Genomic DNA, 26322 nt, shown 5'->3' with positions numbered 1-26322 from the left:
TGTTGGACTGCAGTTTTATCAATAGTTTCATCAGTTATCAGTTTTATTTAACATATGCCGGTGTTACACCAAAACCTGTGACCGCAGAGAGCCAGCAACACATGAGGTCACCATTTCTGACAGCTGTCGTCAGAAAATGTGACTGTACCTGTGTACTAAATGAAGCAAATACGTGAAAGAAAACAACAGACGAAATTGTTAAAAACAAATGTACTTTAATATTTTTAATTTAAAGATATATTCGCACAACTCTAAAAGAGAAGCAATAGATAGGTACAATGCGGTCACATATTCTGACGATAGCCATCAGAAATGGCGACCTCATGAGTTGCTGGCACTGCGGTCGCAGATTTCGGTGTAACACCCATGGATGTATTAAAAGTTTGTGAAAAGTTAGAGTTTCAGGTCTTTTGTATTATAAAGCAGGTTTAAGTGCTATATAAATACTGTTAAACTATCAAACAAGAAACAAGAAGAAATTGTGCGTTTGAAACAAGCCGTCAGGATTTCTGTCCATTTGTGATGTCACAAATATACAATATTTAGACCATTACACAGTTTTAAACATAAACATTCTAAATGTGTCCCAGTTTATTTCCTGTTGCAGTGTATGTAAATAACATCAGCTGACAGGAAGTAAAAATGGACCCAAGCTGTTGCCTAGTAATGCAATTCTGTTGCAATTCTGTTGAAATGCACTAAAACGGAGCGTATCAGACAGAGGGTGAATAAAGGTATATTCAAGCAGACAGCATGAGGAAAATATAGTTTTTATGAACTTTACAGCATGTAAACATGTTTTAGTAGAAACACAAAATACAAGAATGAACCTGAAAATGATTATGATATGGGACCTTTAAGGGTAACACCGGGTTTGTGAATAATTTCCTACACTGCTTCAATGGTAAGGAATCTCCATGGCAACCGCGGTGTTTAGACGATCGGTTGCTTGGCAACATCGCGTACGTGAAAGATTCTTCCGCTCGTACAAGCCGCCAGGTTTGCTTTTCGCTCTTCAGTTTGTAAAACAGTTTAAGTAGCCGAGTGTAACTGAAATGTAATTGAAGTGTAACTGCAGTTTAAGTGCAGTGTAACTGAAGTGTGAGGAGGGAAGTGTTCCTCAGACATCCAGAACCATTTGAAAGCCTTCTCTTTGTATGTTCGGGAGGCTGCTAGCAGCTAACGGTAGTCACCTGCAGAACACTAAAGAAGATGTTGGCAACAGAGGAAACAGCCCAGAAACCAAGTCCTGTTTCCTGAATGTGGTAACGCTAGTGCTAGCTCAGACTCCAACAGAACCCCGGTCCCGGTGCTCTGCTGCAGAGGGACGTTGTTCTGCTCTGTGAGCTACAGGAACTAACTAGTGAACTAACAGGTAATAGGGTAGACATTGGACCTACTGAATGGCAAAAGGAAGACGTTCTCTGGCACTGTACTTTTCTGTGAGAGGCAGCCGAGGATGCCTGTGAGAGATTCAACCCTCAACACCTCACAGGTCAGTTTTCATCCTCTGCGAACATTCACTCAGAATATCAGCGTTATTTCTGCTCATCTCTGTAGGCCAATGTTGCATTATTATTATTATTATTATTATTATTATTAGAATACTGTGATTGTTTTCCCAAGATATCAGACATGTTTAATGATAGAACTTGAGCTACAGATACATGTCATCATTGTAGAATATCAGTTTAAAAAGGTATCGGCCCATCGTTGGTTTGTTTGATGATTATGGTATGTTACTTCCAATCATTTTCAAATTAGCAGCTAAATATATGCTCCCTCCTATAAAGGTGTTATACCATACAGTAAGATAGACATGTCTGGTAAGCTTAATCTGGTTTATTACTAGCATTTGTAAGAAGACTCGCATTTGTTATAGTTGATATTCTGTGAGAAGAGACCATAATGGGATCGGCTTCAAAAATCTATATTAGTTCATGATGATTACATAATTAATCTTTGCAGTATCCTGATTAAAAGCCTGTGTTTGATACACTTCTGACTCACTTTGGTAATTAGTATACAACATTGATGATTTTAATTTTTTCCAATCAGTTGGAGATTGGAGATTGGAGATCAACCATGGCTGTCTCTGCTATCAGGAATTGGTGGAATACCCACCAGCTGGACAAATCGGACACCAATGACTCAGAGGAAGACGAGGAGGAATTAGCAGGGAGGAGGCAGTGTAAGCTGTTTTCACATAGGGCTGCATTTGGATAACATGCACGTTTACTGTATGTAGCCTAACTGTTTGTAATGTAACTTCACCACAAAGATCTGTGTCGACTTGTTGCTGTTCAGCCTCATCTGACACCACTGTCTCATGTTTGATGTGGAGTGGGAGTCCTAGTCATGTACAGGCTTTGGTTTTCCTGTTGGGAAGGAGATGTGGTCAACACTTGTGTTTATGGTACTGTATCTCCTCCCTAATGCTAGATCATTACATATTAAACAAGCTCTTTTGTGACTGAGATAATTAAAGCAACCAGGTGCAGCATAATCCCGTCTTAAATGAACTGGTCTCGGTGAGGTAAGGGGGCAGACCTGATGAAAAATGTATAGTGCATCACTGGAAGAACAGGAGCCAGTTATTGAAGGTGTGATTCATGTCTCCACTCAGTATCTCTGAACCTGAGTCAGACTCTGCGGACCAGGCAGCTGCTCATAGACTTCGATGGTGGCCGACCTATATTGAGTCTCCGGGCACCGCTGGACCTGGTTACCTTTCCATCTATCTCCTGCCCCCGTTGGCCCATAGAGTGTGACGTCATCGGCGACATCATCCATCACATAGGTAATTCAAAATGTTATTGAAACCATTATGTTATTTTTAGGCATGTTACTGATATGCACAAATAGTTATCAGTGGTGTTAATCAGCCCAAGAGTAGGCAATGAGTCACAATGGTGAGCTTCTAAACATGTAACCAGTAACACAATATCAATAAATTAAACAGTAAAACTCGGCTTTGCTGTCAACACATAATGACACAGAGAGAGTATGTGTTGTAGAGTGGGACCCCCCCGAGCCAGAGCCTTTCTACCAGCCCACAGGACATGAGAGGACACCCATGCCAGCAGGAGAGGAGAGGAAGAAAGTGGTATATTGCACTGACTATGGTAACTTACCACACCAAAGGCATTTTTTGTCGTTGTACCACCAGGCTACATGGTGCATTATGTCATCACAGTGTTGTCGACAAATTCTTCTTAACATAAAATAATGATAGGAATGTAATACTCTGAGTTACTCATGCTACACGATCCTCTTGGAGAGTAGATGATCTGTTTGAATTCAAAGGGACTGTTTGTAACTTCTTAAACGTATAAATCATTGTGGGTCGGTGTCCCATGCGCGCTCGCGTGTGGCTATGCTGTTCAGACAAGACTCCAACACAAACTACAGTGAAGCACCAAAACCTCTTGGTTGTATCTAGTGAAGCCCGTCTGTTAAACAGTGTTGGCCGCGGTTGGAGGACGCGGGGGAGACCGTAGCTTTGGTCTCCAGGACCGGAGTCTCTGCTGTACTCTGCTCCTCTGCCTGCTTGCCTTAACTCACACACCGCGCTCGTTCTCGCTCTTTCGCTCCACTCTCACGTGCATGTGCGCACACTCCACACTGCAGAAGAGTTAGTTTAGCTCTGAGAATATCTAGTGAATGTACAGTGGACGTTTGTGCAGAAATAACTGCTGCAGCTCCTCCAGACCAACAGAGGTTTCCGTGTCTTGTGAAGTGACGGGTTTCCGCAGAGAGAAACGTTATCGTCTCCGACCAAAACTCCTTGTCTCCCCTGTTCCCTCCGACCGCGGTCGGGAGGCTGAGGCAGGATGATCGCCTCACTGTTTTGAGAGATACTCGTTCATGTCTATGTAGAGCGCGCACAAGCGCGAGCCCGAGCAACAGGACGCTGACTTTCCTTGACTTAACAGCCACAGGTGTGGCTGTTAACAAGACATTTCTGATTCTTACAAACAGTCCCTTTAACATAAAATAATGATAGGAATATAATGGTCTGAGTTACTCATGCTACACGATCCCCTTGGAGAGTAGATGATCTGTTTGAATTTAAATGGGAACTACACCCATTTTCAAAATTCATACATGTTATTCCTATGGTTTAAGACAGTCCAAAAAATATTAGGAAACATAAACAACTCTCTCACAAATCCAAAAACTAGAGTGCTAAAACTCAAACTTGTGATGTCATAGGGTATAAAGTGTGGAGCTGCTCCGTAGACGATGAAGGGAAAAGATGTTCTAGATGTCAGGGAATGCTCGGAGTATATGGGAACATTTTCTGTTTCACAACTGAAAACACTACAATAGAATAAGGGCGTTTTCATATTAGGTACGATTGATTCGTACAGTGCCCGAGTATGATTGCCCCCCCACTCCCCCGCCGCTCAGCTTTCACATTAGTAAAGTTGTTCCGTAGCCGAGTACACTTGCGTCATCATCCACGTGTTTATGTTGTTGTTATTTATGTTGAGATCAGCTGTTCTAGCTGCGGAGCATCGTAAAACACTTCATTCAAACCTGACAGAAACAAAATTAAACTCACCAAAACCATCAGCGTTAGTCTTTCCAACAACCTCCAACTCTGATTTGGTTGAAATAAACCTTTATTGTGAAAATATTCCGACTCTGCACGTTGTTTCCTCCCGCGGTCTCTCTCTCTGCCTGCTGAGCAGCTCTCGTTCTTTGGAGGCAGACCATTAAATTAGCTAAATAAATTAACAAACATCGCCCGACCCCAATGCCCATTATTGTTTATATTTTAAGATTTTAGTGGAGACCGGTACCGTTGTAAAAATCCTGCCCTTTCACAACTACTCGCTGATTGCTAATGGTACTCACATTAAATTGCGGTCCACTTCCGTGTTTCGGTTAAGGCCTGTGGAAGGAGGCTGGGTCACGGGTGGACATGGTTCTCGGGGTACGGGGTATAACACATGTGCAGTGTAACTGAAGCTGCGGTCGTGCACTGCGATTGGCTCAATTTCGGCGAGGGCAGACCAGATTTTACTGCGCATGTGTTGTACCCCAAAGATATGACGCGTTGATGACGCGTTGACCCAGCCTCCTTCAACAGGCCTTGGTTTCGGTACGGTTGGCTTTCACACCTGATGTGAACCGTACCCGAGTACACATGATCCGTACTGCAGTCCACCTTTTCTAATGCAGTAGCCTACGGATCGACGAACCGCGTCCGAGTACGCTACAGAGCGTTCACACTAATCAAACAAACTGGACTTTGAGGTCAAGTGTACTCATGTACTGATGTGAACGCACCCTAAAGCTCATTTGGGTATGAAAAAGAAAACAAACATTCTGTGGGTCTCCCATTCATTGTCTATGGAGCAGCTCCAGACTTTATACCCTACGACACCACAAGTTTGAGACTTCCTTCTCTGGTTTCTGGCTTTGAGAGAGAGGAGCTCATGTTCACCAATATTGATTGAACTTTAGGCCATGGCAATAACTTATTGGAATTCTTAATTTAGGTGTTGTTCCTCTTTAAAGGCATCTTATTGCAGAACATTGTATTCTAGTGACAAACCCAACTTACTCCTTAATGCCCCAAGATGTGGATTTCCTGTTGATATTACAATTGAAGTGTTTAATAACAATGTACAAGTCCTGCTGAATGTTTAATATACAATATCATGGAAGTTGTGGAGGGGCATTAGGTAGCTTAAGTGTCTCATCAGTGTTATCCTAATTATTAACAATTAATAATTTTCTAGTTAAATATGAATCAACCCCCTCCCCCCCCATTGCTCTCTGAAGTCCATGTTTATTGAAAGCTTTAACAAATTTCGCTTCTGATACTCACTCTTTTCATGTTGTTCTCACTCTTTTAAGCCACTAAGAGGCCCTATTTCACCTGCTCCCGTGTCGGAGGAAGCAGGGGGCCCATTAAGAGCGCCACTTCTTATGACAATCAGACAGACTTCACCCTTGAGTTTGAGTCACGCTTTGAAAGTGGGAACCTTCAGATGGCTGCGCAAGTGTGAGTCTCTGCAGCCTAATCTACTGACTGGTTGTTGCAGCTTTTCAAGCATTGCTGAATATTTTATCCCTGTTAGTTCTTAGTGTGGCTCTAGGATAAGTTACTCTCTCTCTCTCTTTCTCTCTCTGTCCCCCCCCCCATATTTCTTCCCTGTTCAGGGGTGTCTATGACTATGAGCTCACCTTGCGTACAGACATGTACACCAGAAAGCACACGCAGTGGTTTTACTTCAGGGTCAGGAACATGAAGGCCGGAGTGTCATACTGCTTCACCATCATCAACCTGATGAAAAGCAGCAGCCTGTATTCTCAGGGCATGAGACCACTCCTCTACTCGGAGAGGGCGGCCAACGAGAAAAGTGTTGGATGGCAACGTGCCGGCTCCAATATCGGATACTACCGCAACGGTAGTCAGGTAGGTGAACTTTCTGACATGAGTTGTAAAATTTAAAAATGGCGTCTCGACTGGCCTTCGTCAGTAAACTGTAATTTTCTAGTCGTTTTCAGTTTATGTGAGTATAGAATAAAATACATTTTTTCAGAGATTTTAAACTTGTTTTAAATAGGTAATCATCAAATTGAATCACCTTTATGTCTTTTCAAAAAGTTGCGTTTTGGCTGCATGGTAGTGCAGGTAAAGGGAACCCTGTGAGTGAGAAAGAATCAACTGAAATTCAAATCAAACCAGATGGCCTTTCACCACAGTGAAGGAACAAGGGAGGGTATTACTGCTTCATATAAACTGGAACAAAATTTGACTTTGGCAGCCACCTTCATCCACACAATCCACAAATTGAGTGAAGACAACATTCAGAAGTTAACATTGAATGTTGATTTTTGTACTTAAAGCAGCAGTGCGTAGAATTGGAGCAAATGTGCTTAAAAAAAGTTATTTTTATAAAACCAGTCACTATATCCTGACAGTAGTGCATGAGACAGGTAATCTGAAAAAAATCATGTGCCTCTCTGTCCTCCTAATGACATTTGCAAGATTTCACACACCGGAGGAAAACAACCAATCAGAGCTGATCTGGAGCCTGAGAGGGTTTATGACCCGCCAGCCATGTTGAGATCATTTCAAGGCCTATGGAAGGAGACTGGGACACGGGTGGACACGGGTCTTGGGGTACGGGGTATGACACATTTGCAGTGTAACTGAAGCTGCGGTCGTGCGTTGCAATTGGCTCAATTTCGGCGAGGTCAGACCAGATTTTAATATTTTATTTTATTTTATTAGATGCGATGCGTTGATAAAGCGTGACTCAGTCTCTTTCAACAGGCCTTGGATCAGTTGAGGAAATACCAAGCACCGCCCACCAGCAGGAGCAAATTTCTCATTTTATAGCGAAACAGTTTCTGAAAAAATTGAGGAGAGAAATAGGCATTATTGAAACAGAATATTGATTCATATTTGATCAGCGCTGCCTAGTTTGATCATTTTATCTGAGTTTGTGACTGATTGACAGCTGCCTCCGTTGAATGAACAGCCAATAGGAACGCTCTCTCAATGAAATGACCTGTGATTGGTCAAAGTCTCCCGTCACGGGCTAGATGTTCTAAAGCCTGAAAACAGAGCCATGAGGAGGAGCAGAAGTCTAGTTTTCTCTCAGAACACTTGAATTACAATATGCTGAAAGGTTATTATGGGATTTTTGCCCAATGATGCCAAAAATATAGACTACTGCAGGTTTAAGTGCCATGAACTGAAATTTAAAACGTACGGTGTGCTTTGGGAGATGGTTGGCGGTCAATTGAAGTATAAGATCTGTAGTAAGTAAATTACAACATGTAGAAACATCAGGGGTCCGTCATGTTGCACAAGCTAAAAGCACACCAGAACAACATGAAGAAGCAGGACCTCTCTTAAAGATCCTAACCTCTGTCTCTATTTAGAATACAAAGGACAACAACGACGACACAATCACCCTGTGCTCACTCACCTGGACCCTCCAGTTCCCTTATGACTCCGACACCTGCTACCTGGCCCACTGCTACCCCTACACCTATTCCCACCTGCAGCGCTACCTGAGGTGCATTACTTCCAACCCAGCAGTTGCGTCGTACTGTACACTGCGGGTGCTGTGCCACAGCCTTGCTGGGAACGCAGTGTATGTGGTGACAATAACGTCCCGGGGGGTCGGCAGGGAGGAGGGTAAAACCAAAAAGGCTGTGGTGGTGACGGCCAGAGTGCACCCCGGAGAAACCAATGGATCCTGGATGATGGAGGGGCTCCTAGACTTCTTGCTCGGGGACTCAGAAGATGCCCAGCTGCTCAGGGACACTTTTGTTTTTAAGGTGAGGGACCTCAAACTCGTAGTCTCACATCCGTCTTATTATGACGATCATTACTTCAGCTTTATAGTCATGTGTGACATGTTTGAATAGTTATTTCTAAAGTTGATGGTGAATGAGTAAAATGATGAGGTTGTGTTGCGATTTATTATATGTTGTAATACTCCATACTGCTATTAAACACTGCTTTTATTCTCATTTGTGGTGACTTGTGGTGCTGCAGGTGGTGCCAATGCTGAACCCAGATGGTGTTGTAGTGGGCAATTACCGCTGCTCTCTGGCAGGCAGGGACCTCAACAGAAATTACAAGACATTGCTGAGGGATTCCTTCCCCTGTGTGTGGCACACCCGAAACATGGTGGAAAGGTACGACAGTTAATGTGTCTGTTTATCCAGTAAATTAACAATGTGCACGCCAGATGTTACAAAGGCTATTTCATTGATTCATTTTTTAGAACACAGAACACAAAATAATCAGTTCTTCCACTCTTTGTCTTCAGTGCTGATCGAATATGAATCAATATTCTGTTACGTTAATGTCTATTTCTCTCCTCAGATGTTCTCAGAATCATCTTGTAGTGTACTGTTTAGCTGTAAAAGGAGAAAGTTTGTGACTCGGCAGCCATGTTGAGATTTCTTGAGGAAATACCAAGCACCTGTGAATTGTGTCTTGATAAACTAAAGTTTAGTTTTAAAAAATAGCTTCACAAACATGACTCATGCTGTATTTACACGTTTTCTTTTCTTTCCTATATTTTTCTATTTGGGATTTTGACAAACAATCTATTCTTCTATGAAGATTAGAAGTAACAAAAAGGAATTGATAAAAATGGAGATGATGAAAATGCATGTGAACTGAAAAATTGAGCCGTAAAAATGGATGTGAAGTGAAAAATGGAGTGATAAATGATCAAGTGATTTGATTCATTTAATGCCGATTTGACTAGGACAGTCATGATATGATGAAAACAGAGCCATGTTTCATCATTTTCCTCATCTTACATTCATCATTCATCATTCACAACACAAAACTGCCATTTATCATTTGAGAAAAGTGGCCTCGAGGGTGAATTAACGAAACATAATTAAAGAAAAGGGAAGTGATGAAAATGCTTACAAAATGATCATGGAAGTGATGAAAATGTATGCAAATTGAAAAGTAGAATGATAAATTGTCAATTGATTTGATAAACTTGATTGACATTTTATTTGAAACAGTGTTGATCTGACAATCAACTGTCAACCGTTCATCACTCACAACACCCAAATGACATTTATCGTTTACAGCACGTTATTTTTTTTACTTCTGCTCAAAATGTGAATAAAACAAGATTGCCCACTGACTACAGTGCAGGCAGATGTCTGCACAAAGCCGAGAGTGCGGTTTGCTAGTTGGCGTTTTTTTTTTTTTTTTCCCTTTCTTTGATAGGGTGCAAGTCACAAAAATTGCAATCAATTAATTTTTGTGACTTCCACCCCTCATATTCTTCTGTCCCTGTTCTGATATCTTTTCCCCAGGCTGATGGCTGAGACGGATGTAGTTCTTTACTGTGACTTTCATGGCCACAACCGTAAAAACAATGTCTTCATGTACGGTTGCAACAGCCGTGGTGATGCTTCGCTGAAGCTTCACGAGAGAGTCTTTCCACTAATGATGAGCAAGAATGCCAGTAATAAGGTAAAGGCACTGTTTTTGAAAAAGTATTTCAAACCTACAGTATGTTCAGTCTGAGTATCTTAGGGCTTCTATTTACATCATACAAACCATGCTTATGCAACAGTCACACATCTATCTAATCTAATCTAACCATGTTTCAGAGGCGGTGCCTTTTTCTTCCTATTCAATTGTGCATACTCCACATTTCGAATACAACATCTAAATCCCTCTCTTCTTTAGTTCTCCTTTAACAGTTGTAAGTTTCGGGTGCAGAAGAGCAAAGAGGGAACAGGACGAATCGCCATGTGGAAACTTGGCATCAAAAACAGCTACACTATGGAGGCCACCTTCGGAGGCTCCACTCTGGGTGAGTTTAGACTTTCCGAACGTGCCGTTTGTATGTGTGTGTGTGTGTAGGCTTGCATGTCTCTCGTATGAGGATCTATTATGTGTCTGAATGTCAGGCGACAGGAGAGGAACACATTTTACTACTCGAGACCTGAAGTCCCTCGGCTTTTACTTCTGTGACACCCTGCTGGACTACTGTGACCCAGATCCAACAAAGGTGAGAGATAAAGCAACATGTCTAGTACATGTATGTATATATATATATATGTATATAGAAATGTAGACTCCTTCCTCTCCTTCCGCTGGAGCCCCAAGTCAAGGAACAATTGTATGCACCAAGTGAGGCAGCGCTGCCTCGCTGCCTCGCTGCCTCGCTGCCTCGCTGCCTCACTGCGCTGCCTCGCTGCTCACAGAAGCTTCGAAGCCCAAAAAACGCTATTCGGGACAGCGCTCATTTTGTAATTATGGTATTTAAATGTGAACAGTGTGTGTGTAGCTGTTTTTTAGGTTCCCTCTTTGTGCATTTCAGACCACTTACTGTCTAACAGAGCTGGCAGCGCTGTTGACAAAGGAGGTCAGAGAGAGGCTGGGCAAGGATGTTGGCACTGACTGCAACTTCTCTGTGTCTGACCTGGAAACCAGGTGATACAGTAATTCATTATTATTATTATCTTAAATACACATACAAACCAGACTTGGACAATATGTATAAAATGTGCTCTCATTCAGCTTCAATATGAATATTTCTTGTTTGCTTTGGCAGCACCAGTGGTTCAAATAGTTCCGATTCTGACGGACTCCCAGTTCATCTACTGAACCAGCCACAAACTGTCCATCCAGAGGTACACCCACATAAATCTACTATCCCCCCGAATAGTGTTTTTACAAGACTGCTTTATTGTCCTCGTAAGCAGTAGGCGATTTGAGGGGAGAAATGACAAAATGCATGATCCTTGTTAACCTGCCAACTCCCTCTCCATCCCCTAGTAGCAGAGAGAGTGCAGGGGCAAAATGTGTTAGTCTAGTCTGCCTGACTCATTGATCTTTTATCTGACTGGGGTTTGTGCAAGTTAGGATTAGGGCTGCACAGTTAAGCAGTTAAGTTTTATCAAAATCACAACATGCCCGACTGCAATTTTCAAATTGCAGGATGAGGATGAAAATCTAAATATTTCTTGAAGGTGAAATGTGTTTCAAAATACCATTTTAAATTAAATTATTGGGGTGCTGCAGAGATTTTCTGCCCTGCACACCATATTCTACAGGCTTAAAGCTTCAGTTTATTGGGTTAGGGTTAGGGTTAGGGTTAGGGTTAGGGTTAGGGTCTTCCAGCTGGTGGGCGGTGCTTGGTATTTTCTCAACTGATCTCAACATGGCTGCCTGGTCACAAACTTTCTCATTTAACAGCTAAACAGTACACTACAAGATGATTGAACATCTGAGGAGAAAAATAGACATTACAGTAACAGAATATTGATTCATATTTGATCAGCGCTGCCTAGTTTGATTGGAGTACGCGAGTTCCAGAGAGAAAATCTTGAAATCTGTGAAAATCTGTGAATGATGAATCAGATGCCGTTAGGAGCACCGGAGGACACAGAGGACACAGAGGAACATGATTTATTTCAGATTACCTACCTCATGCACTACTGTCAGGATATAGTGATCGTTTTATAAAAATCACTTTTTTTAATAATATTTGCTCCATTCCTACTGCTGCTTTTAAGAAAATATCTATGTTTGGTACAGATCCCCGCAAAAATCACACCATAATCTTTTTTATATGTTATAATAATGATGCAAAAATGATCATTCCTCTAATATTGCAAATCGTAACCCCCGTTAGAATCCACGGCCCGACCACGCCTCCGTAATATCAGCAGCCTAACTGTGCTGTGTATTGATAAATCCATGGTGCTGCAGTGGCAGACTGATTTGTAATTGTGACTTTTTCTCAGAGTCCCACCCACCGAATCAGTCCTGGTCCGATCCACGATCCCCCCCTCCCCCCAATGTTAAAATTAACAAATCGCCTACTGCTCGTAAGGTTAATATCACATTTGGATTACTTTGTGAAAATCTGTCTTGAGTCCCGTCTTCTCTTGTGTCAGTTTACCTCCTGCTCTCCTCCACAGCAAACTTCAATGAAAGAAAAGAAAAAGAAACGCTTGAAGAGTTGTAAAGAGAGGAACAGGCTGCAGGCAGAGAGAGTGAAGAATAGTACACAGCCAAAGGTCCTGCAGCGCCGCATAAAAGATACTGTAAGAGAATAAATGACCCTTTGATTAGTGCACACCCTTGTCTGGTTACTGACTTTAAGAGTGATTAGTGAACGGTCTTTGCAGGAGTCCAACCTGCCCCATGAGGACACAGTTAAAGAGAGCATCCCAGAGAGGCCTGTTGGAGCACACAGGAAGAAATGGCAGGTATGAAGCAAAGAGAGTGTAAATAAGTGGCGGAGACAGCCAGAGAGGGAAGGAAGAGAGAAGATTTCCTGAGCTATCCATTTCAATATGTCTTCCTGTGTGAAGGTGAACGGCCTGATAAGAAAAGCTGTGATTCCTCCTCCCAACGCTCACCCTGGGGAGGTCAGTCAGGTGACTCTATGGCAGGGCTGCAAGCCTGTCAAGGTAAAGATGATCCACATTGAATTCTCTCACTAACTGTTTGTTCATTTTCCAGTCATAACATGCTCACTTCACACACCCACTTCAAGTTTTATCCATATAACAACCTGTAATTTGGACGGTGATTTGGGGCTATTTTCTGTGTTTTAGGACGAAGGAAACATGAAAGCTGCAGGCCCGCGTCACAGGGTAACAGCTTGTCCACATCTCAGCACATACACGGCTGTGTCACCTCACACAGGTAACCTTTATTTTGGATATATGTTGTAGGTTATGGTTAATCATGTTGCCTTTTGACTTCCAAATATGAAGGAGATTTTGGTAGAGGCTCACAAAGTATATGTTAAGTATTTCATATTGATACATAGATAGATAGATAGATAGATAGATAGATAGAAAGAGAGAGAGAGAGAGAGAGAGAGATATCCAAGAGATAGATAGATAGATGGATAGATAGATAGTTAGATAGATAGATAGATAGATAGATAGATAGATAGATAGATGGATAGATAGATAGATAGATACAGACGTAGGCAAAATTGTTGGTACTCTTCCGTTAAAGAAAGAAAACCCCACAATGGTCACTGAAATAACTTGAAACTGACAAAAGTAATAATAAATAAAAATTTACTGAAAATTAACTAATGAAAATCAGATATTGTTTTTGAATTGTGGTTCAACAGAATCATTTAAAAAAACAAACTGATGAAACTGGCCTAGACAAAAATGATGGTAGCCCTAGAAAAGATTGAAAATAATTTGACCATAGGGACATATTAAACTAAGGTGTGTCCTGTAATTAGCATCACAGGTGTCTTCAAACTTGTAATCAGTCAGTCTGCCTATTTAAAGGGTGAAAAGTAGTCACTGTGCTGTTTGGTATCATGGTGTGTACCACACTGAACATGGACCACAGAAAGCTAAGGAGAGAGTTGTCTCAGGAGATGAGAAAGAAAATTATTGACAAGCATGTTAAAGGTAAAGGCTATAAGACCATCTCCAAGCAGCTTGATGTTCCTGTGACTACAGTTGCACATATTATTCAGAAGTTTAAGGTCCATGGGACTGTAGCCAACCTCCCTGGACGTGGCCGCAAGAGGAAAATTGATGACAAATTGAAGAGACGGATAATACGAATGGTAACCAAAGAGCCCAGAACAACTTCCAAAGAGATTAGAGGTGAACTCCAAGGTCAAGGTACATCAGTGTCCGATCGCACCATCCGTCACTGTTTGAGCCAAAGTGGACTTAATGGAAGACGACCGAGGAGGACACCACTGTTGAAAGCAAATCATAAAAAAGCGAGACTGGAATTTTCCAAAATGCATATTGACAAGCCACAAAGCTTCTGGGAGAATGTCCTTTGGACAGATGAGACAAAACTGGAGCTTTTTGGCAAGTCAAATCAGCTCTATGTTTACAGACGCAAAAATGAAGCATACAAAGAAAAGAACACTGTACCTACAGTGAAACATGGAGGAGGCTCGGTTATGTTCTGGGGCTGCTTTGCTGCATCTGGCACAGGGTGTCTTGAATCTGTGCCGGGTACAATGAAATCTCAAGACTATCAAGGCATTCTGGAGCGAAATGTGCTGCCCAGTGTCAGAAAGCTTGGTCTCCGTTGCAGGTCATGGGTCCTCCAACAGGATAATGACCCAAAACACACAGCTAAAAACACCCAAGAATGGCTAAGAACTAAACATTGGACTGTTCTGAAGTGGCCTTCTATGAGCCCTGATCTAAATCCTATTGAACATCTGTGGAAGGAGCTGAAACATGCAATATGGAGAAGGCACCCTTCAAACCTGAGACAGCTAGAGCAGTTTGCTCAAGAGGAGTGGGCCAACATACCTGTCGACAGGTGCAGAAGTCTCATTGAGAGTTACAGAAATCGCTTGATTGCAGTGATTGCCTCAAAAGGTTGTGCAACTAAATATTAAGTTAAGAGTACCATCATTTTTGTCCAGGCCAGTTTCATTAGTTTGTTTTTTAAAATGATTCTGTTGAACCAAAATTCAAAAGCAATGTCTCATTTTCATTAGTTAATTTTCAATACATTTTTATTTATTATTACTTTTCTCAGTTTCAAGTTATTTCAGTGACCTTTGTGGGTTTTTCTTTCTTTAACGGAAAAGTACCAACAATTTTGCCCAAGTCTGTAGATGGATGGATGGATGGATGGATGGATGGATGGATAGATAGATAGATAGATAGATAGATAGATAGATACTGAAAACCGATGTGCAGGATTATTGCAGGAGCAACACAGAGTGAAGTGTGGTTGAGACAGAAACTAGCCTCCTAGTGTCCTGCAGGTAAAGGCAGAAGCATTTTGAGCATTAGGAAAGGTCCTGTGTAGTGGTGAACACTATGTTGGGCTTGCTTTCACAGATGACCTGGGGATGTATACAGGACAGTGGGAATGCTCCTCCCAGCTGCTGCACCTGAGTGCTCTCCTTCCACCTTCACCGAATGTCATACACTCCAACCAGCAGCAGCACCGCTGCCCCCGGCAATCCCTCGTGTCCTGTAAAGTCTACAGAGGTTTGTCCGCATGCACAGTAGTTCAAGATGGAACTGAATAAATACAATACAATACCATTGAAATGTCGAGTATGCAAAATTGAATACGAAGAAAAAGGCACCGCCTATTCAATTCAATTCAATTTATTTTTGTATAGCGTCAATTCACAACAGAAGTTATCTCAAGACGCTTTATATATAGAGCAGGTCTTAGACCGTACACCATAGTTTAGAGACCCAACAAGATCCACCAAGCGCACTGTGGCCAGGAAAAACTCCCCGATTACTGGGAAGAAACCTGAAGCAGAACCGGGCTCTGGGTGGGAGAGAGAGAGAGAGAGAGAGAGAGAGAGAGAGAATAGTAACAAAACCGATAGTAGTGAATGTAGAAGAGTGATAATACAACTATCAGAATTGATGTCATTGGGTCGTCCTCAGACGGGCTTTCAAGCGGAGCTTCCAGCTATCTCAGTCCTCCATACATCTGGCTAGCTCGCCAGCACTGTCCAGCATCTCTCCTCAGTACGTCCACGTGTGTTGGTGTGGGACGTCCCTGTGATCGATGCCCGTGCGTTGGTTCCCGCAGCATCAGCATGCTTGCTGGGAATTCCTGATGTCTTTGGCAGTGACCGAGAAGTGTTATTCTCCAGGCTGCCATTTGTCACTAAGCCTTGGTAGTCCCTCGTACAGACGTAGTTAATTAATGATGGTAGCAGTTGGTGTCAAGCAGGCAGCAGACGCGGTAGCAGATGCAGCCACAATACCGGAGACATCCAGATCCAGGTGAAACCCCGCTCCAAGTGTAACCCCGCTCCAGGTATAACCTCGCTCCGGGTGTGACCCCACTCCATGGTTACCTGCGAGACAAGAAAGCACAAGGACTCCGGGGAAGAAATGAAGTTAGTAACAATGATTGGGACATGAATATATATAGAAGGAGAGAGGAGCTCAGTGTGTCATAGGAAGTCCCCCGGCAGTCTAGGCCTATAGCAGCTTAACTAGGGGCTGGTCAAAGACAGCCCTAACTATAAGCATTATCAAAGAGGAAAGTCTTTAGCCTACTCTTAAATGTAGAGACGGTGTCTGCCTCATGGACTGAAACTGGGAGCTGGTTCCACAGAAGAGGAGCTTGATAGCTGAAGGCTCTGGCTCCCATTCTACTTTTGGAGACTCTAGGAACCTCAAGTAACCCTGCTGCATTCTGGGAGTGCAGTGCTCTAGTGGGGTAATAGGGTACTATGAGCTCTTTAAGATATGATGGTGTCTGACCGTTTAGCGCTTTGTAGGTGAGGAGGACGATTCTAAATTCTATTCTTGATTTTACAGGGAGCCAGTGTAGAGAAGCTAATACAGGAGTAATATGATCTCTTTTTCTAGTTCTAGTCAGTACACGTGCTGCAGCATTCTGGATCAACTGGAGAGTCTTAAGAGACTTATTGGAGCAGCCTGATAATAAGGAGTTGCAGTAATCGAGTCTAGAAGTAACAAACGCATGGACTAATTTTTCTGCATCATTTTGAGACAGGATGTGCCTGATCTTCACAGTGTTACGTAGATGAAAGAAGGCAGTCCTTGAGGTTTGTTTTATGTGGGAGTTAAAGGACATATCCTGATCAAAGATAACTCCCAGATTCCTTACGGTGGTGCTGGAGGCCAGGGCAATGCCATCTAGAGTAACTATATCATTAGATCATTTGTTTCGGAGGCGTTCAGGGCCAAGTACAATAACTTCAGTTTTGTTTGAGTTTAACATCATGAAATTGCAGGTCATCCAGGTTTTTATGTCCTTAAGGCATGCTCGAAGTTTAGTTAACTGGTTGGTTTCGTCTGGCTTGATTGATAGATATAATTGGGTATCATCTGCATAAAAATGAAAGTTTATGGAGTGTTTTCTAATAACATTGCCTAAGGGAAGCATATATAAGGTAAATAGAATTGGTCCAAGTACAGAACCCTGTGGAACTCAGTGACTAACTTTGGCGTATGAAACATGGTTAGATTAGATTAGATAGATGTGTGACTGTTGAATAAGCATGGTGTGTATGATGTAAATAGAAGCCCTAAGGGAAGGGAAGACATGCAGCAAAGGACGGGGGGTCGGATTCAAACCCGGGCTGCTGTGATAAGGCCTTAGTTAGTACATGGGCGCCCACTCTACCAGGTGAGCTACTGGGGCGCCCAACTAACACACTAATCTTAAAGGTCCCATATTATGCTAATTTTCAGGTTCATACTTGTATTTTGTGTTTCTACTAGAACATGTTTACATGCTGGAATGTTAAAAAAAAACCTTTATTTTCCTCATACTATCTGCCTGAATATACCTGTATTCACCCTCTGTCTGAAACGCTCCGTTTTAGCGCATTTTGACGGAATTGCAACAGGATTGCGTCGCTAGGCAACAGCTTGGGTCCATGTGTATTTCCTGTCAGTTGATGATATTCACATACACTGCAACCAGGAATAAACTGGGACACATTTAGAACGTTTATGTTTAAAACTGCATAAAGGGTCTAAATATTGTATATTCGTGACATCACAAATGGACAGAAATCCTGACAGCTTGTTTCAAATGTAGAGTTTCTGAATACGGGCTGTGTGTATTTCCCTGTGGATTGAGTGTATCGATACTTTCACAGTATTTATATAGGACTTAAACCTGCTTTATAATAAAAAAACATGAAAATCACCCTTTTTTTATAATATGTCCCCTTTAAAGAGTAAACAGGAAGGCAATCCAGGAGCTGCAAAATATTAAAACAAGTGGCAAACGAGGAAGGAAATATTAAAACGCCTTTATTATAGTGGCTAAATCGTTAAAAAAGCCAACATGTTTAGACCACTGTAGGTCTTCGTCGGGGCCTTATGTGGCCTCACCTATATGTTATCAACCACCAATGGGAGGCAATCACATGATCATCCACAAAATACTAACAACAAAATATCATAAAAAGATAACACAGAAAAAAAGTCATTTATATACATCATCTTTGAAAAGTGTAAAACAAACATGGAAGCCTATACAGAGAGTCAGAGAGTGTCTCCTCCCTGACCAACGGTTTAACATGTTCAGTGTCCTCTATGTGCAACAAGGAATCATTAGCATTGTGATACTCACTCAAGTGTCTAGCCGAGGCCGTCTTAAGGCATAGGTCATATAGGCGGTCGCCACCTTCTGATAATAATAATAATTTAAATTAAAATTTAAATAATTGAATGCTGGTGGGCGCCCTTCATCATTTTCTGCATTGAGGTAACAAATTAACAAATAAAGAAAGAAAGAAAGAAAGAAATAGACTTATAATACACTCGTTGCAGTGTAACTGACTAAACACTTTTAAGCTAACAATATCAGGAACCAATTGTTTATTTATATTATCATAAATGCAGTTTTTTATGAAAATCAAAATCTTAATTTTTATCTTAAAAGGGCACCAAAAGAGCTAGAGCTAGCTGTGTCTAGCCATGGGGTAGTCGTGATTCCTGACTCTGATGGCATATTTATGCTCAGCGAGGCGATCCCTCAGGCATCTTTTTGTGCAGCCTATGTAGAAAAAGCCCTCCTCGTGTGGACAAGACAGGCGGTATATGACAAAGGTAGTGTTACAGTTTATGAAAGCACTCTGTTTGTACGTTTTGTCTGTGTTTACATCAGCAAAATATTTAGCACACGCTTTGGTCAGCCAAGTACCTTTTTTATGTGCTGGAAGATAAGAATGCATGAGCCTGTCCCGAAGAGTTTAAACGCGTCTAAAAGAAACTACAGGGAGGTCAGGAAAACCTTTGGTAACACTTCATTTTACAAGTCCTTAAATTTCATGGTAATTAGGTGATAATTAGCAAGTTACCTATTTGAAATTTCTTTGGAATTGCTGCCAAATTACCTCAAAATTTACCTCAAAATCTATCGAAAATTACTTTATTATAAACATTATTTAATAATTATATTCCTCTATTTCCCAATAGCTGGTAATTTATTTAATTAATTTCTAGGAAAAGAATACACAGTTAATCAATATGCTTTATTTCCATGTCTGCTGATAAATAGATAATAATTAGAAAATAACTTATTTGAAATTTCTTAAATAGCTGAACCTGAATCATGACATCAGCTTCCAGGTTACATTAGTGTAGACAATAAATCACACAATGGTGAGATCTGTGCCTGATCAGAAGAGTCTTCTATTAGTTTTGGTTTTCCACCTCCGATGAAGAGCAGCGCACAGCCGCTTCTCAAGCCTCAGGGCCCTGTTTCAACCATTAGATGATATTTTAGCATATCGTTATTAAATAATGTTTATAATAAAGTCATTTTCGATACATTTTGAGGTAAATAATGGGGTTTCCAAAGAAATTTCAAATAGGTTACTTGCTAATTATCACCTAATTACCATGAAATGTGCACACCTGTAAACCAAAACTTTACTCAGCAAGGTGTAATTTTTTTGTCCATTTTAAAGAGTTTCATCATCTCAATTCAAGCCTGCATCACATTGTAGCTCTTTTTAAGTGAAACTCGTCTTCCTCTTTCAGGGCTGCCACCTTCCCTTACAGCGCCTCACAGGTAAGCCTCACAGACAGACAGTAGAGAACTACATGCTGAGATACGTTCACATACATTAAGTGTTATGTCTCTTCTTTGTCAGGTCCCCCTCATCCATGTACATCCAGATGGTTCCAGACATTGTTCCAACAAAGCACTTGTTGTCAAATTTCACCACCCACAAGTTCAACGACCAGCATGTTTTAAGAGACAGAAACTCTTCACGTGTCTTGGATCGTTACTCCATCTCCCATGCAGACACGACCAAGACTGAATGGCAGAATGAGGAACAGGAAGAAGGTATCATATGCACGCATATTATACTGATATATGAAATTTAAAGGGACTTTTTAAGAATCAGAAATGTCTTGTTAACAGCGACACCTGTGGCCGTTAAGTCAACTAAAGTCAGCGTCCTGTTGCTCGCGCTTGTGCTCGCTCTACATAGACATGAAGGAGCATCGCTCAAAACAGTGAGGCGACACACGTCAGCTAAAAGCACAATATCACTCTATATTTCAGCTGCTTGGCAGTAATGTTAGCTGACCAGACGAAGGTCTCTCCATGAATCAATGCTGATCCTAGTGTTGGCTTTTCCTGCCTCAGCCTCCCGACCGCGGCCGGAGAGAACAGGGGAGACACCGGAGTTTTGGTCGGAGACGATAACGTTTCTCTCTGCTGAGCCCCGTCACTTCACAAGACACGGGAAACCTCTGTTGGTCTGGAGGAGCTGCAGCAGTTATTTCTGCACAAACGTCCACTGTACATTCACTAGATATTCTCAGAGCTAAACTAAGTCTTCTGCAGTGTGGAGTTTGGGCACATGCACATGAGAGTGGAGCGAGCTGAGCGAGTGAGAACGAGCGCGGTGTGTGAGTGAAGGCAGGCAGAGGAGCCGAGTACAGCAGAGACTCCCCCGCGTCCTCGGACCGCGGCCAACACTGTTTAACAGACGGGCTTCACTAGATACAAATAAGAGGTTTTGGTGCTTTTGTGTAGTTTGTGTTGGAGTCTGAGTCTGAACAGCGTAGACACACGCAAGTGCGCATGGGACACCGACCCACAATGAGTTATACCTGTAAGAAGTTACAAACAGTCCCTTTAAATTATTATTATTATTATTATTAGGATTTTATTTATGGTGATAAAGTTGCATGAAAAAGGTGTTTCTCTGTTTTTGGACAAAACAGAAGAAACATTATTTTTTCATTTGTCACTGTTAGCTAACCTCCCCTCCTCCTCTTTATTGTCTCTTGTCATTTATTCAGTGGGGTTGTCCCTGTTGAGACGTATACCACTTAGAGAGCAGAGCCAGAGAGATCTCACTCCTGACATCCCCCGGAGAGAAACTGAATCACGCAGCAGTTTATTTGTGCCTGTTCTGAGGGGCACAGACCTGAGAGGAAAAAGGTAAATTCACTTTTAATCCTCTCTCTCTCTCTCATATTATTTCTGTTAAATGGTTGCTGTTGCAATTCAAAGATTGGGAAATAAGCCCTGATCTTTGTGCAATGATTATAAGACAAGCATCGCGCATTTTACAAATTTGTTATGATCTTTCAAACATCTTTTGTGCTCTCTGTCCTTTTTCATTTTCCTCAGAATATGCAAAGAGACTTGGGAGGACAAAAGGCACCCGGGTGTTTTATCCCCTGTGTCAAAGCCTTCAGGCCTCATGAAGATGGAACTTCCACGTCCACAGAGCGACGCCCTCGGTAAGCTTCATGCTAAGGGCATCGGGCACTATCACTGTGGAAGAGAAAGCCAAATAAGTCCGACAGCGGTCACAAGATCATCCCAGTCTGCCCTGCTGTAGGGCACAAGTAAAACTCTCTAGAAATAGTCTTAAAAATCACATTCAAATGGAGATCTTTGATGTTTTTGCACAATGTTAACAACAATGCTAAATCTAGTGTTGATATTGTTGAGGGCAAGATTTGTAGACAACAAATGACTACAATGTTACATTAGCTGCCTAATAAATTATGCACAGGCTGTGTTTTATAGATTTCATTTATTGCAACGCTACAAAAATAAGAATACAATCCAATTGAATATAATGACAATAAAATATAAAAATAAATATGTTCACACTTTTTTTTCTCTTTAACACTCAATCATGGGGAGGAAATATACCATGTACTACATGTAGTACAAAACGTTACACATCATGTTCTGTTGTCAGAGGTGTGTAGTAGGGATGTGTGTGTCAAGGTGTGGCAGAGACGTCGGAGCTTCAGAATTCAGTCAAACTGTCGGAGATGAAATTGTCTCTCGGTGTGTCTGACCATGTCCCGGAGCGCCACAAAACCAGAGAGGGCCTGGAGCATTCAGGAATGAAAACATTGAAAATCACGTTCAAATTTAATCAATGACAATCATCTTTATGATGAAATCTAGAAAACATGCACAACTTGACATATATTTACGTACATGCAGGTTGGAAATGGTAGAATTACATCAAGTCAGTTTTTAACCCTCTGAGACCCGCGATCCCGACTGACTTCACTGTCTTTCAGAGGCTCTAGTAGGTTCAGGTTTAGGGTTAGAGTGAAGCTACAGATATCATATGAAAGTACACATCCTAAGGAATCCATTGCTACCATGTCAGGAAGGAGGCTCAATAACGCTCCTAAGTTGGGCTAAATTTTCAAAGGGGTCCCTTGACCTCTGACCTCAAGATATGGGTACCCACGAGTCTCCCCTTTACAGACATGCCCACTTTATGATAATCACATGCAGTTTTTTTCATGCAGTATAAATGTGTTATTTTCGCCTGTTCTAACATGGTGTATTTGAATTTTTCTGCATAGTGGGGTCCCTAAACAGTCTTGGAATTACATAAATTGGGTCTCTTGTGGATCCAATGAGCCCAACTGTATTCACGTGTGATGATGTTAGTCCCCATAGGAGACATTTCATAGTAGTGAGACCATTTTTTTAAACTTCTCCTCCCTGTATAAAATGACCTGTGGTGACCTCTAGGATAATCACAGCCTCATGAAACTTTACAGCCACAAACTAGAGACCTAGAGCATTCAGAGGATGGATGGACCAGACTAGAGACCTAGAGCATTCAGAGGATGGATGGATCAGACTAGAGACCTAGAGCATTCAGAGGATGGATGGATCAAATTAGAGACCTAGAGCATTCAGAGGATGGATGGATCAAACTAGAGACCTAGAGCATTCAGAGGATGGATGGATCAAACTAGAGACCTAGAGCATTCAGAGGATGGATGGATCAAACTAGAGACCTAGAGCATTCAGAGGATGGATGGATCAAACTAGAGACCTAGAGCATTCAGAGGATGGATGGATCAGACTAGAGACCTAGAGCATTCAGAGGATGGATGGATCAGACTAGAGACCTAGAACATTCAGAGGATGGATGGATCAAACTAGAGACCTAGAGCATTCAGAGGATGGATGGCTTTCCTAGCTAGATTGACAATAAGGGGGTTTCTGAGCAGTTTACACAACACAAGTGCTCGCCATCCAATCAATGAAAAATGCAATTCTTGCAGAAATCTCCAAATGTCAAAAGTTTTTGATCCCAAATCACAGCATGTCTTTTTCTCTGGTGTTCCTCAAGGTCTTGGTGTCTTAATGTGGTATTATGGAGGGATTATTGATAATTTTTATCAATTCTCCAGTGGTAAAGAAAAAGGTTAAATTTAGCACCAAATCTGTGGAACAAATGGTGTCAAGCTAAAAGCTGCTGCAACAACTTATGAGACATAATAGAGCATGGGGATGACCATCAGATACTGCTATCATCATGTTCTAAACCCTTATACACTTTCACAATTCATTTTAAATGATTAATTAATTCATTAATTCATGTTTATTTCTGATTTATTTCTAGAACAACTTGACAAACAGTGCTGAGCTGCATCTCAAATTAATCTTCAGCTGTCAGATGATGTACACCACTTCCATGTGACATCTACTGTTGACCTGCTATCTCCCCCTAAAGACCCCCTGTATCCCCTAAAGAAGACTAAAACGGGTCTATTGTGGGTCTCAGAGGGTTAAAAGGAATGTTATCGTACCTGTGTGAGTATGAATATGGCGAGAACTATGTGAACACCCCTCTCCAGGGGTTGTATGAGGATGGCTTCGTTGAAGAGCTGAAACAGGATTAGTGGAAACTGCAGCAGGATGCTCAGCAGCCAAAATCCAGCCAACTCCGGGACCTTCCATAAACACACATTTACATGAATTACAATCTCTGCCTTGTGCTTTTTGTGAATGTTTTGTTGATCCGTTTCACTTCAACGTTATGTTTGTGTGAGTGATGCACCACCTTTTCCTGCAGGTTCCCAGCATAACCGAGAAAGAGTCTGATTGCCTCGATCAGAGTCATCAGGATGAGAACAGTGACGAGGATGAACTTGTAGTAGTCTGGCAAGGCAGGATACTGGTAGAAATGACAATTACAACAATGCAGTTAAAGCTTCAGTAGGCAACAAGTTTTTGGCATCACTGGGCAAAAATCCCATAATAACCTTTCAGCATATTGTAATTCAAGTGTTCTGAGAGAAAACTAGACTTCTGCACCTCCTCATGGCTCTGTTTTCAGACTTTAGAAAATCTAGCCTGTGACGGGAGACTTTGACCAATCAGGTCATTTCAGAGAGAGAGTGTTCCTATTGGCTGTGCTCCGGCTGGTGGACGGTGCTTGGTATTTCCTCAACTGGTCTCAACATGGCTACCGGGTCACAAACTTTCTCATTTTACAGCTAAACGGTACACTACAAGATGATTCTGAGACCATCTGAGGAGAGAAATAGACATTACAGTAACAGAATATTGATTCATATTTGATCAGCGCTGCCTAGTTTGACCGTTTGGTCGGAGTTCGCGAGTGATTGACGGCCGGCTCTCATAGACAGCAGCTGGACAGCAGACCTCAGATCAGCTTTTGCTGCTCATTTCCTCCGGTCTGTGAAATCCTGCAGATGCCGTTAGGAGCACCGGAGGACACCGGAGGACACAGAGGAACATGATTTTTTTCAGATTACCTGTCTCACTATATCCTGACAGGCACTACTGTCACCATTTAATAAAAAAAACTTTTTAAAATCATATTTGCTCCATTTGCGTCCACTACTGCTTTAACTGAATTTAAATTAGCGATTCATTTAAATGGGCTTTTATGACATGAAATAGTCTGAGTCTTTTCCAGGTCTAATCCTGACAATTAAGATTAATGCCTGTAACAATAAATACCTGACCAACTGTAACTGACAATCATTTATCACATGAGGTATGAGACTCAGGATCATTTGCTCTATTTGCTGCTTACTTTAATATTAGAAATATTAATAGATTTGTCTGGTAACTGATACTCTGTCTAGTACTACGTTTTGAAGGTCATACATATTTCAAAAGATGAAACTGCTTGTTTTTGTTGTTCCAACAGTAGTGGTGATTCCCACTCTGTTTGAGGAGCACAGTGAACTTTGACTTGAACTGAGGATGAGCAGCGATGCTCATGTAGTCTGACAATGTGAAATGCCTGTTGAGGGACAAATCTCTTTATAATTTGGTTTGAGAAATAAACTGTTTCCTCCCTGTATCCTCTTTGATTGTCTTACCTTGAGATGCAGCATTACAGTCTCACTGATCCACCACAAGGGGAAGAAGCACATGTTGAAGTACAGAGACATCTGGAGGTGGAGACTAGACAGAACCCGCTGCTCTGAGGACACAACAACACAACACACATGGGTCTGATCAACAAGCTGCTTTAAGCAACAGCTACTGGACAGTTATGTTACAACCAGATAGAGCCCGATCCAAGCCATCCTGTCGGTATAGTTAGCGTTAGCATCGTTAGCATTGTTAGCTGCTGTCAGAGTTTACCGGGAGACAGGAACGGGTCCTTCTCTCTAGTGAAGGGTTGCGTCCGACTCCGGTCAAATAACACGTTCCGGGAGAAGTCTTCTAACCGTCTTCTGATCGCCTCCGGTAGGTCCATCCCGTTAGATGCTCCGTGGGTTAAAGTGCTCAATACAAACATCACCAGAGGAGAACCACCTCCTCCCCGCACAGACACCCGGCGTCGTCTCCTTGGAAACCAAAGAAATCTCGCGTTGCACTCAAATCTCGCATGACAAGTTTCCCTCTTCTTCTTCTTCTTCTTCTTCATTGGTTTTGATGGCGGTTGGCATCCAAAATGTTACATTACCGCTCTCTAGTGATATAGGTTGTAAACTAAAATCTCTACTCCCTAAATAAAGTATAATAATAATACCCCCACTCTGCTAGCTCCTAACTCCCTTATAGTGTATAAACGGTGCGCACGT

At 41.9% G+C, this 26322-nt stretch overlaps 3 protein-coding genes across 6 annotated transcripts in view; 1 reads left to right on the top strand and 2 right to left on the bottom strand.

Annotated features, from left to right (window-relative positions):
- The window catches only part of LOC119486724, a 1187645-nt gene that overhangs the window by 101601 nt on the left and 1059722 nt on the right, over positions 1–26322 (bottom strand). The window lies entirely within an intron of this gene.
- Positions 835–22003, top strand: agbl2 (ATP/GTP binding protein-like 2). 4 transcript variants are annotated; one of them, XM_037767640.1, is made up of 23 exons: positions 835–1495; positions 2059–2191; positions 2627–2800; positions 3018–3125; positions 5872–6019; positions 6178–6433; positions 7912–8313; positions 8534–8676; positions 9829–9988; positions 10208–10334; positions 10432–10532; positions 10845–10957; positions 11079–11157; positions 12274–12357; positions 12451–12576; positions 12661–12741; positions 12847–12945; positions 13093–13183; positions 15334–15486; positions 19999–20029; positions 20112–20308; positions 21277–21418; positions 21611–22003. In XM_037767640.1, the coding sequence occupies exons 1-23, from the start codon at positions 1460–1462 to the stop codon at positions 21822–21824; spliced, it is 3198 nt and encodes a 1065-aa protein (XP_037623568.1). In that variant the 5' UTR covers positions 835–1459; the 3' UTR covers positions 21825–22003. The 4 variants fall into 4 exon arrangements, with proteins under 4 accessions (XP_037623568.1, XP_037623570.1, XP_037623571.1 ...); XM_037767643.1 differs by lacking the exon at positions 835–1495 and adding an exon at positions 2282–2416 and having other exon boundaries at positions 2078–2191; XM_037767642.1 differs by lacking the exon at positions 12274–12357 and having other exon boundaries at positions 843–1495.
- tmem17 (transmembrane protein 17) lies at positions 22004–26097 on the bottom strand. The gene is made up of 5 exons (XM_037767703.1): positions 25880–26097; positions 25612–25715; positions 24318–24431; positions 24064–24207; positions 22004–22329 (listed from the first exon to the last, which is right to left on the bottom strand). Exons 1-5 carry the CDS (start codon positions 26034–26036, stop codon positions 22252–22254), a joined length of 597 nt encoding a protein of 198 aa, XP_037623631.1. The 5' UTR covers positions 26037–26097; the 3' UTR covers positions 22004–22251.

This window comes from Sebastes umbrosus, chromosome 4 (genome assembly GCF_015220745.1).
Source record: "Sebastes umbrosus isolate fSebUmb1 chromosome 4, fSebUmb1.pri, whole genome shotgun sequence".
NCBI classification, from domain to species: Eukaryota; Metazoa; Chordata; class Actinopteri; order Perciformes; family Sebastidae; genus Sebastes; species Sebastes umbrosus.
Note: the sequence above shows the minus strand (reverse complement) of the source record. Positions and strands in the feature narration are given on the sequence as shown.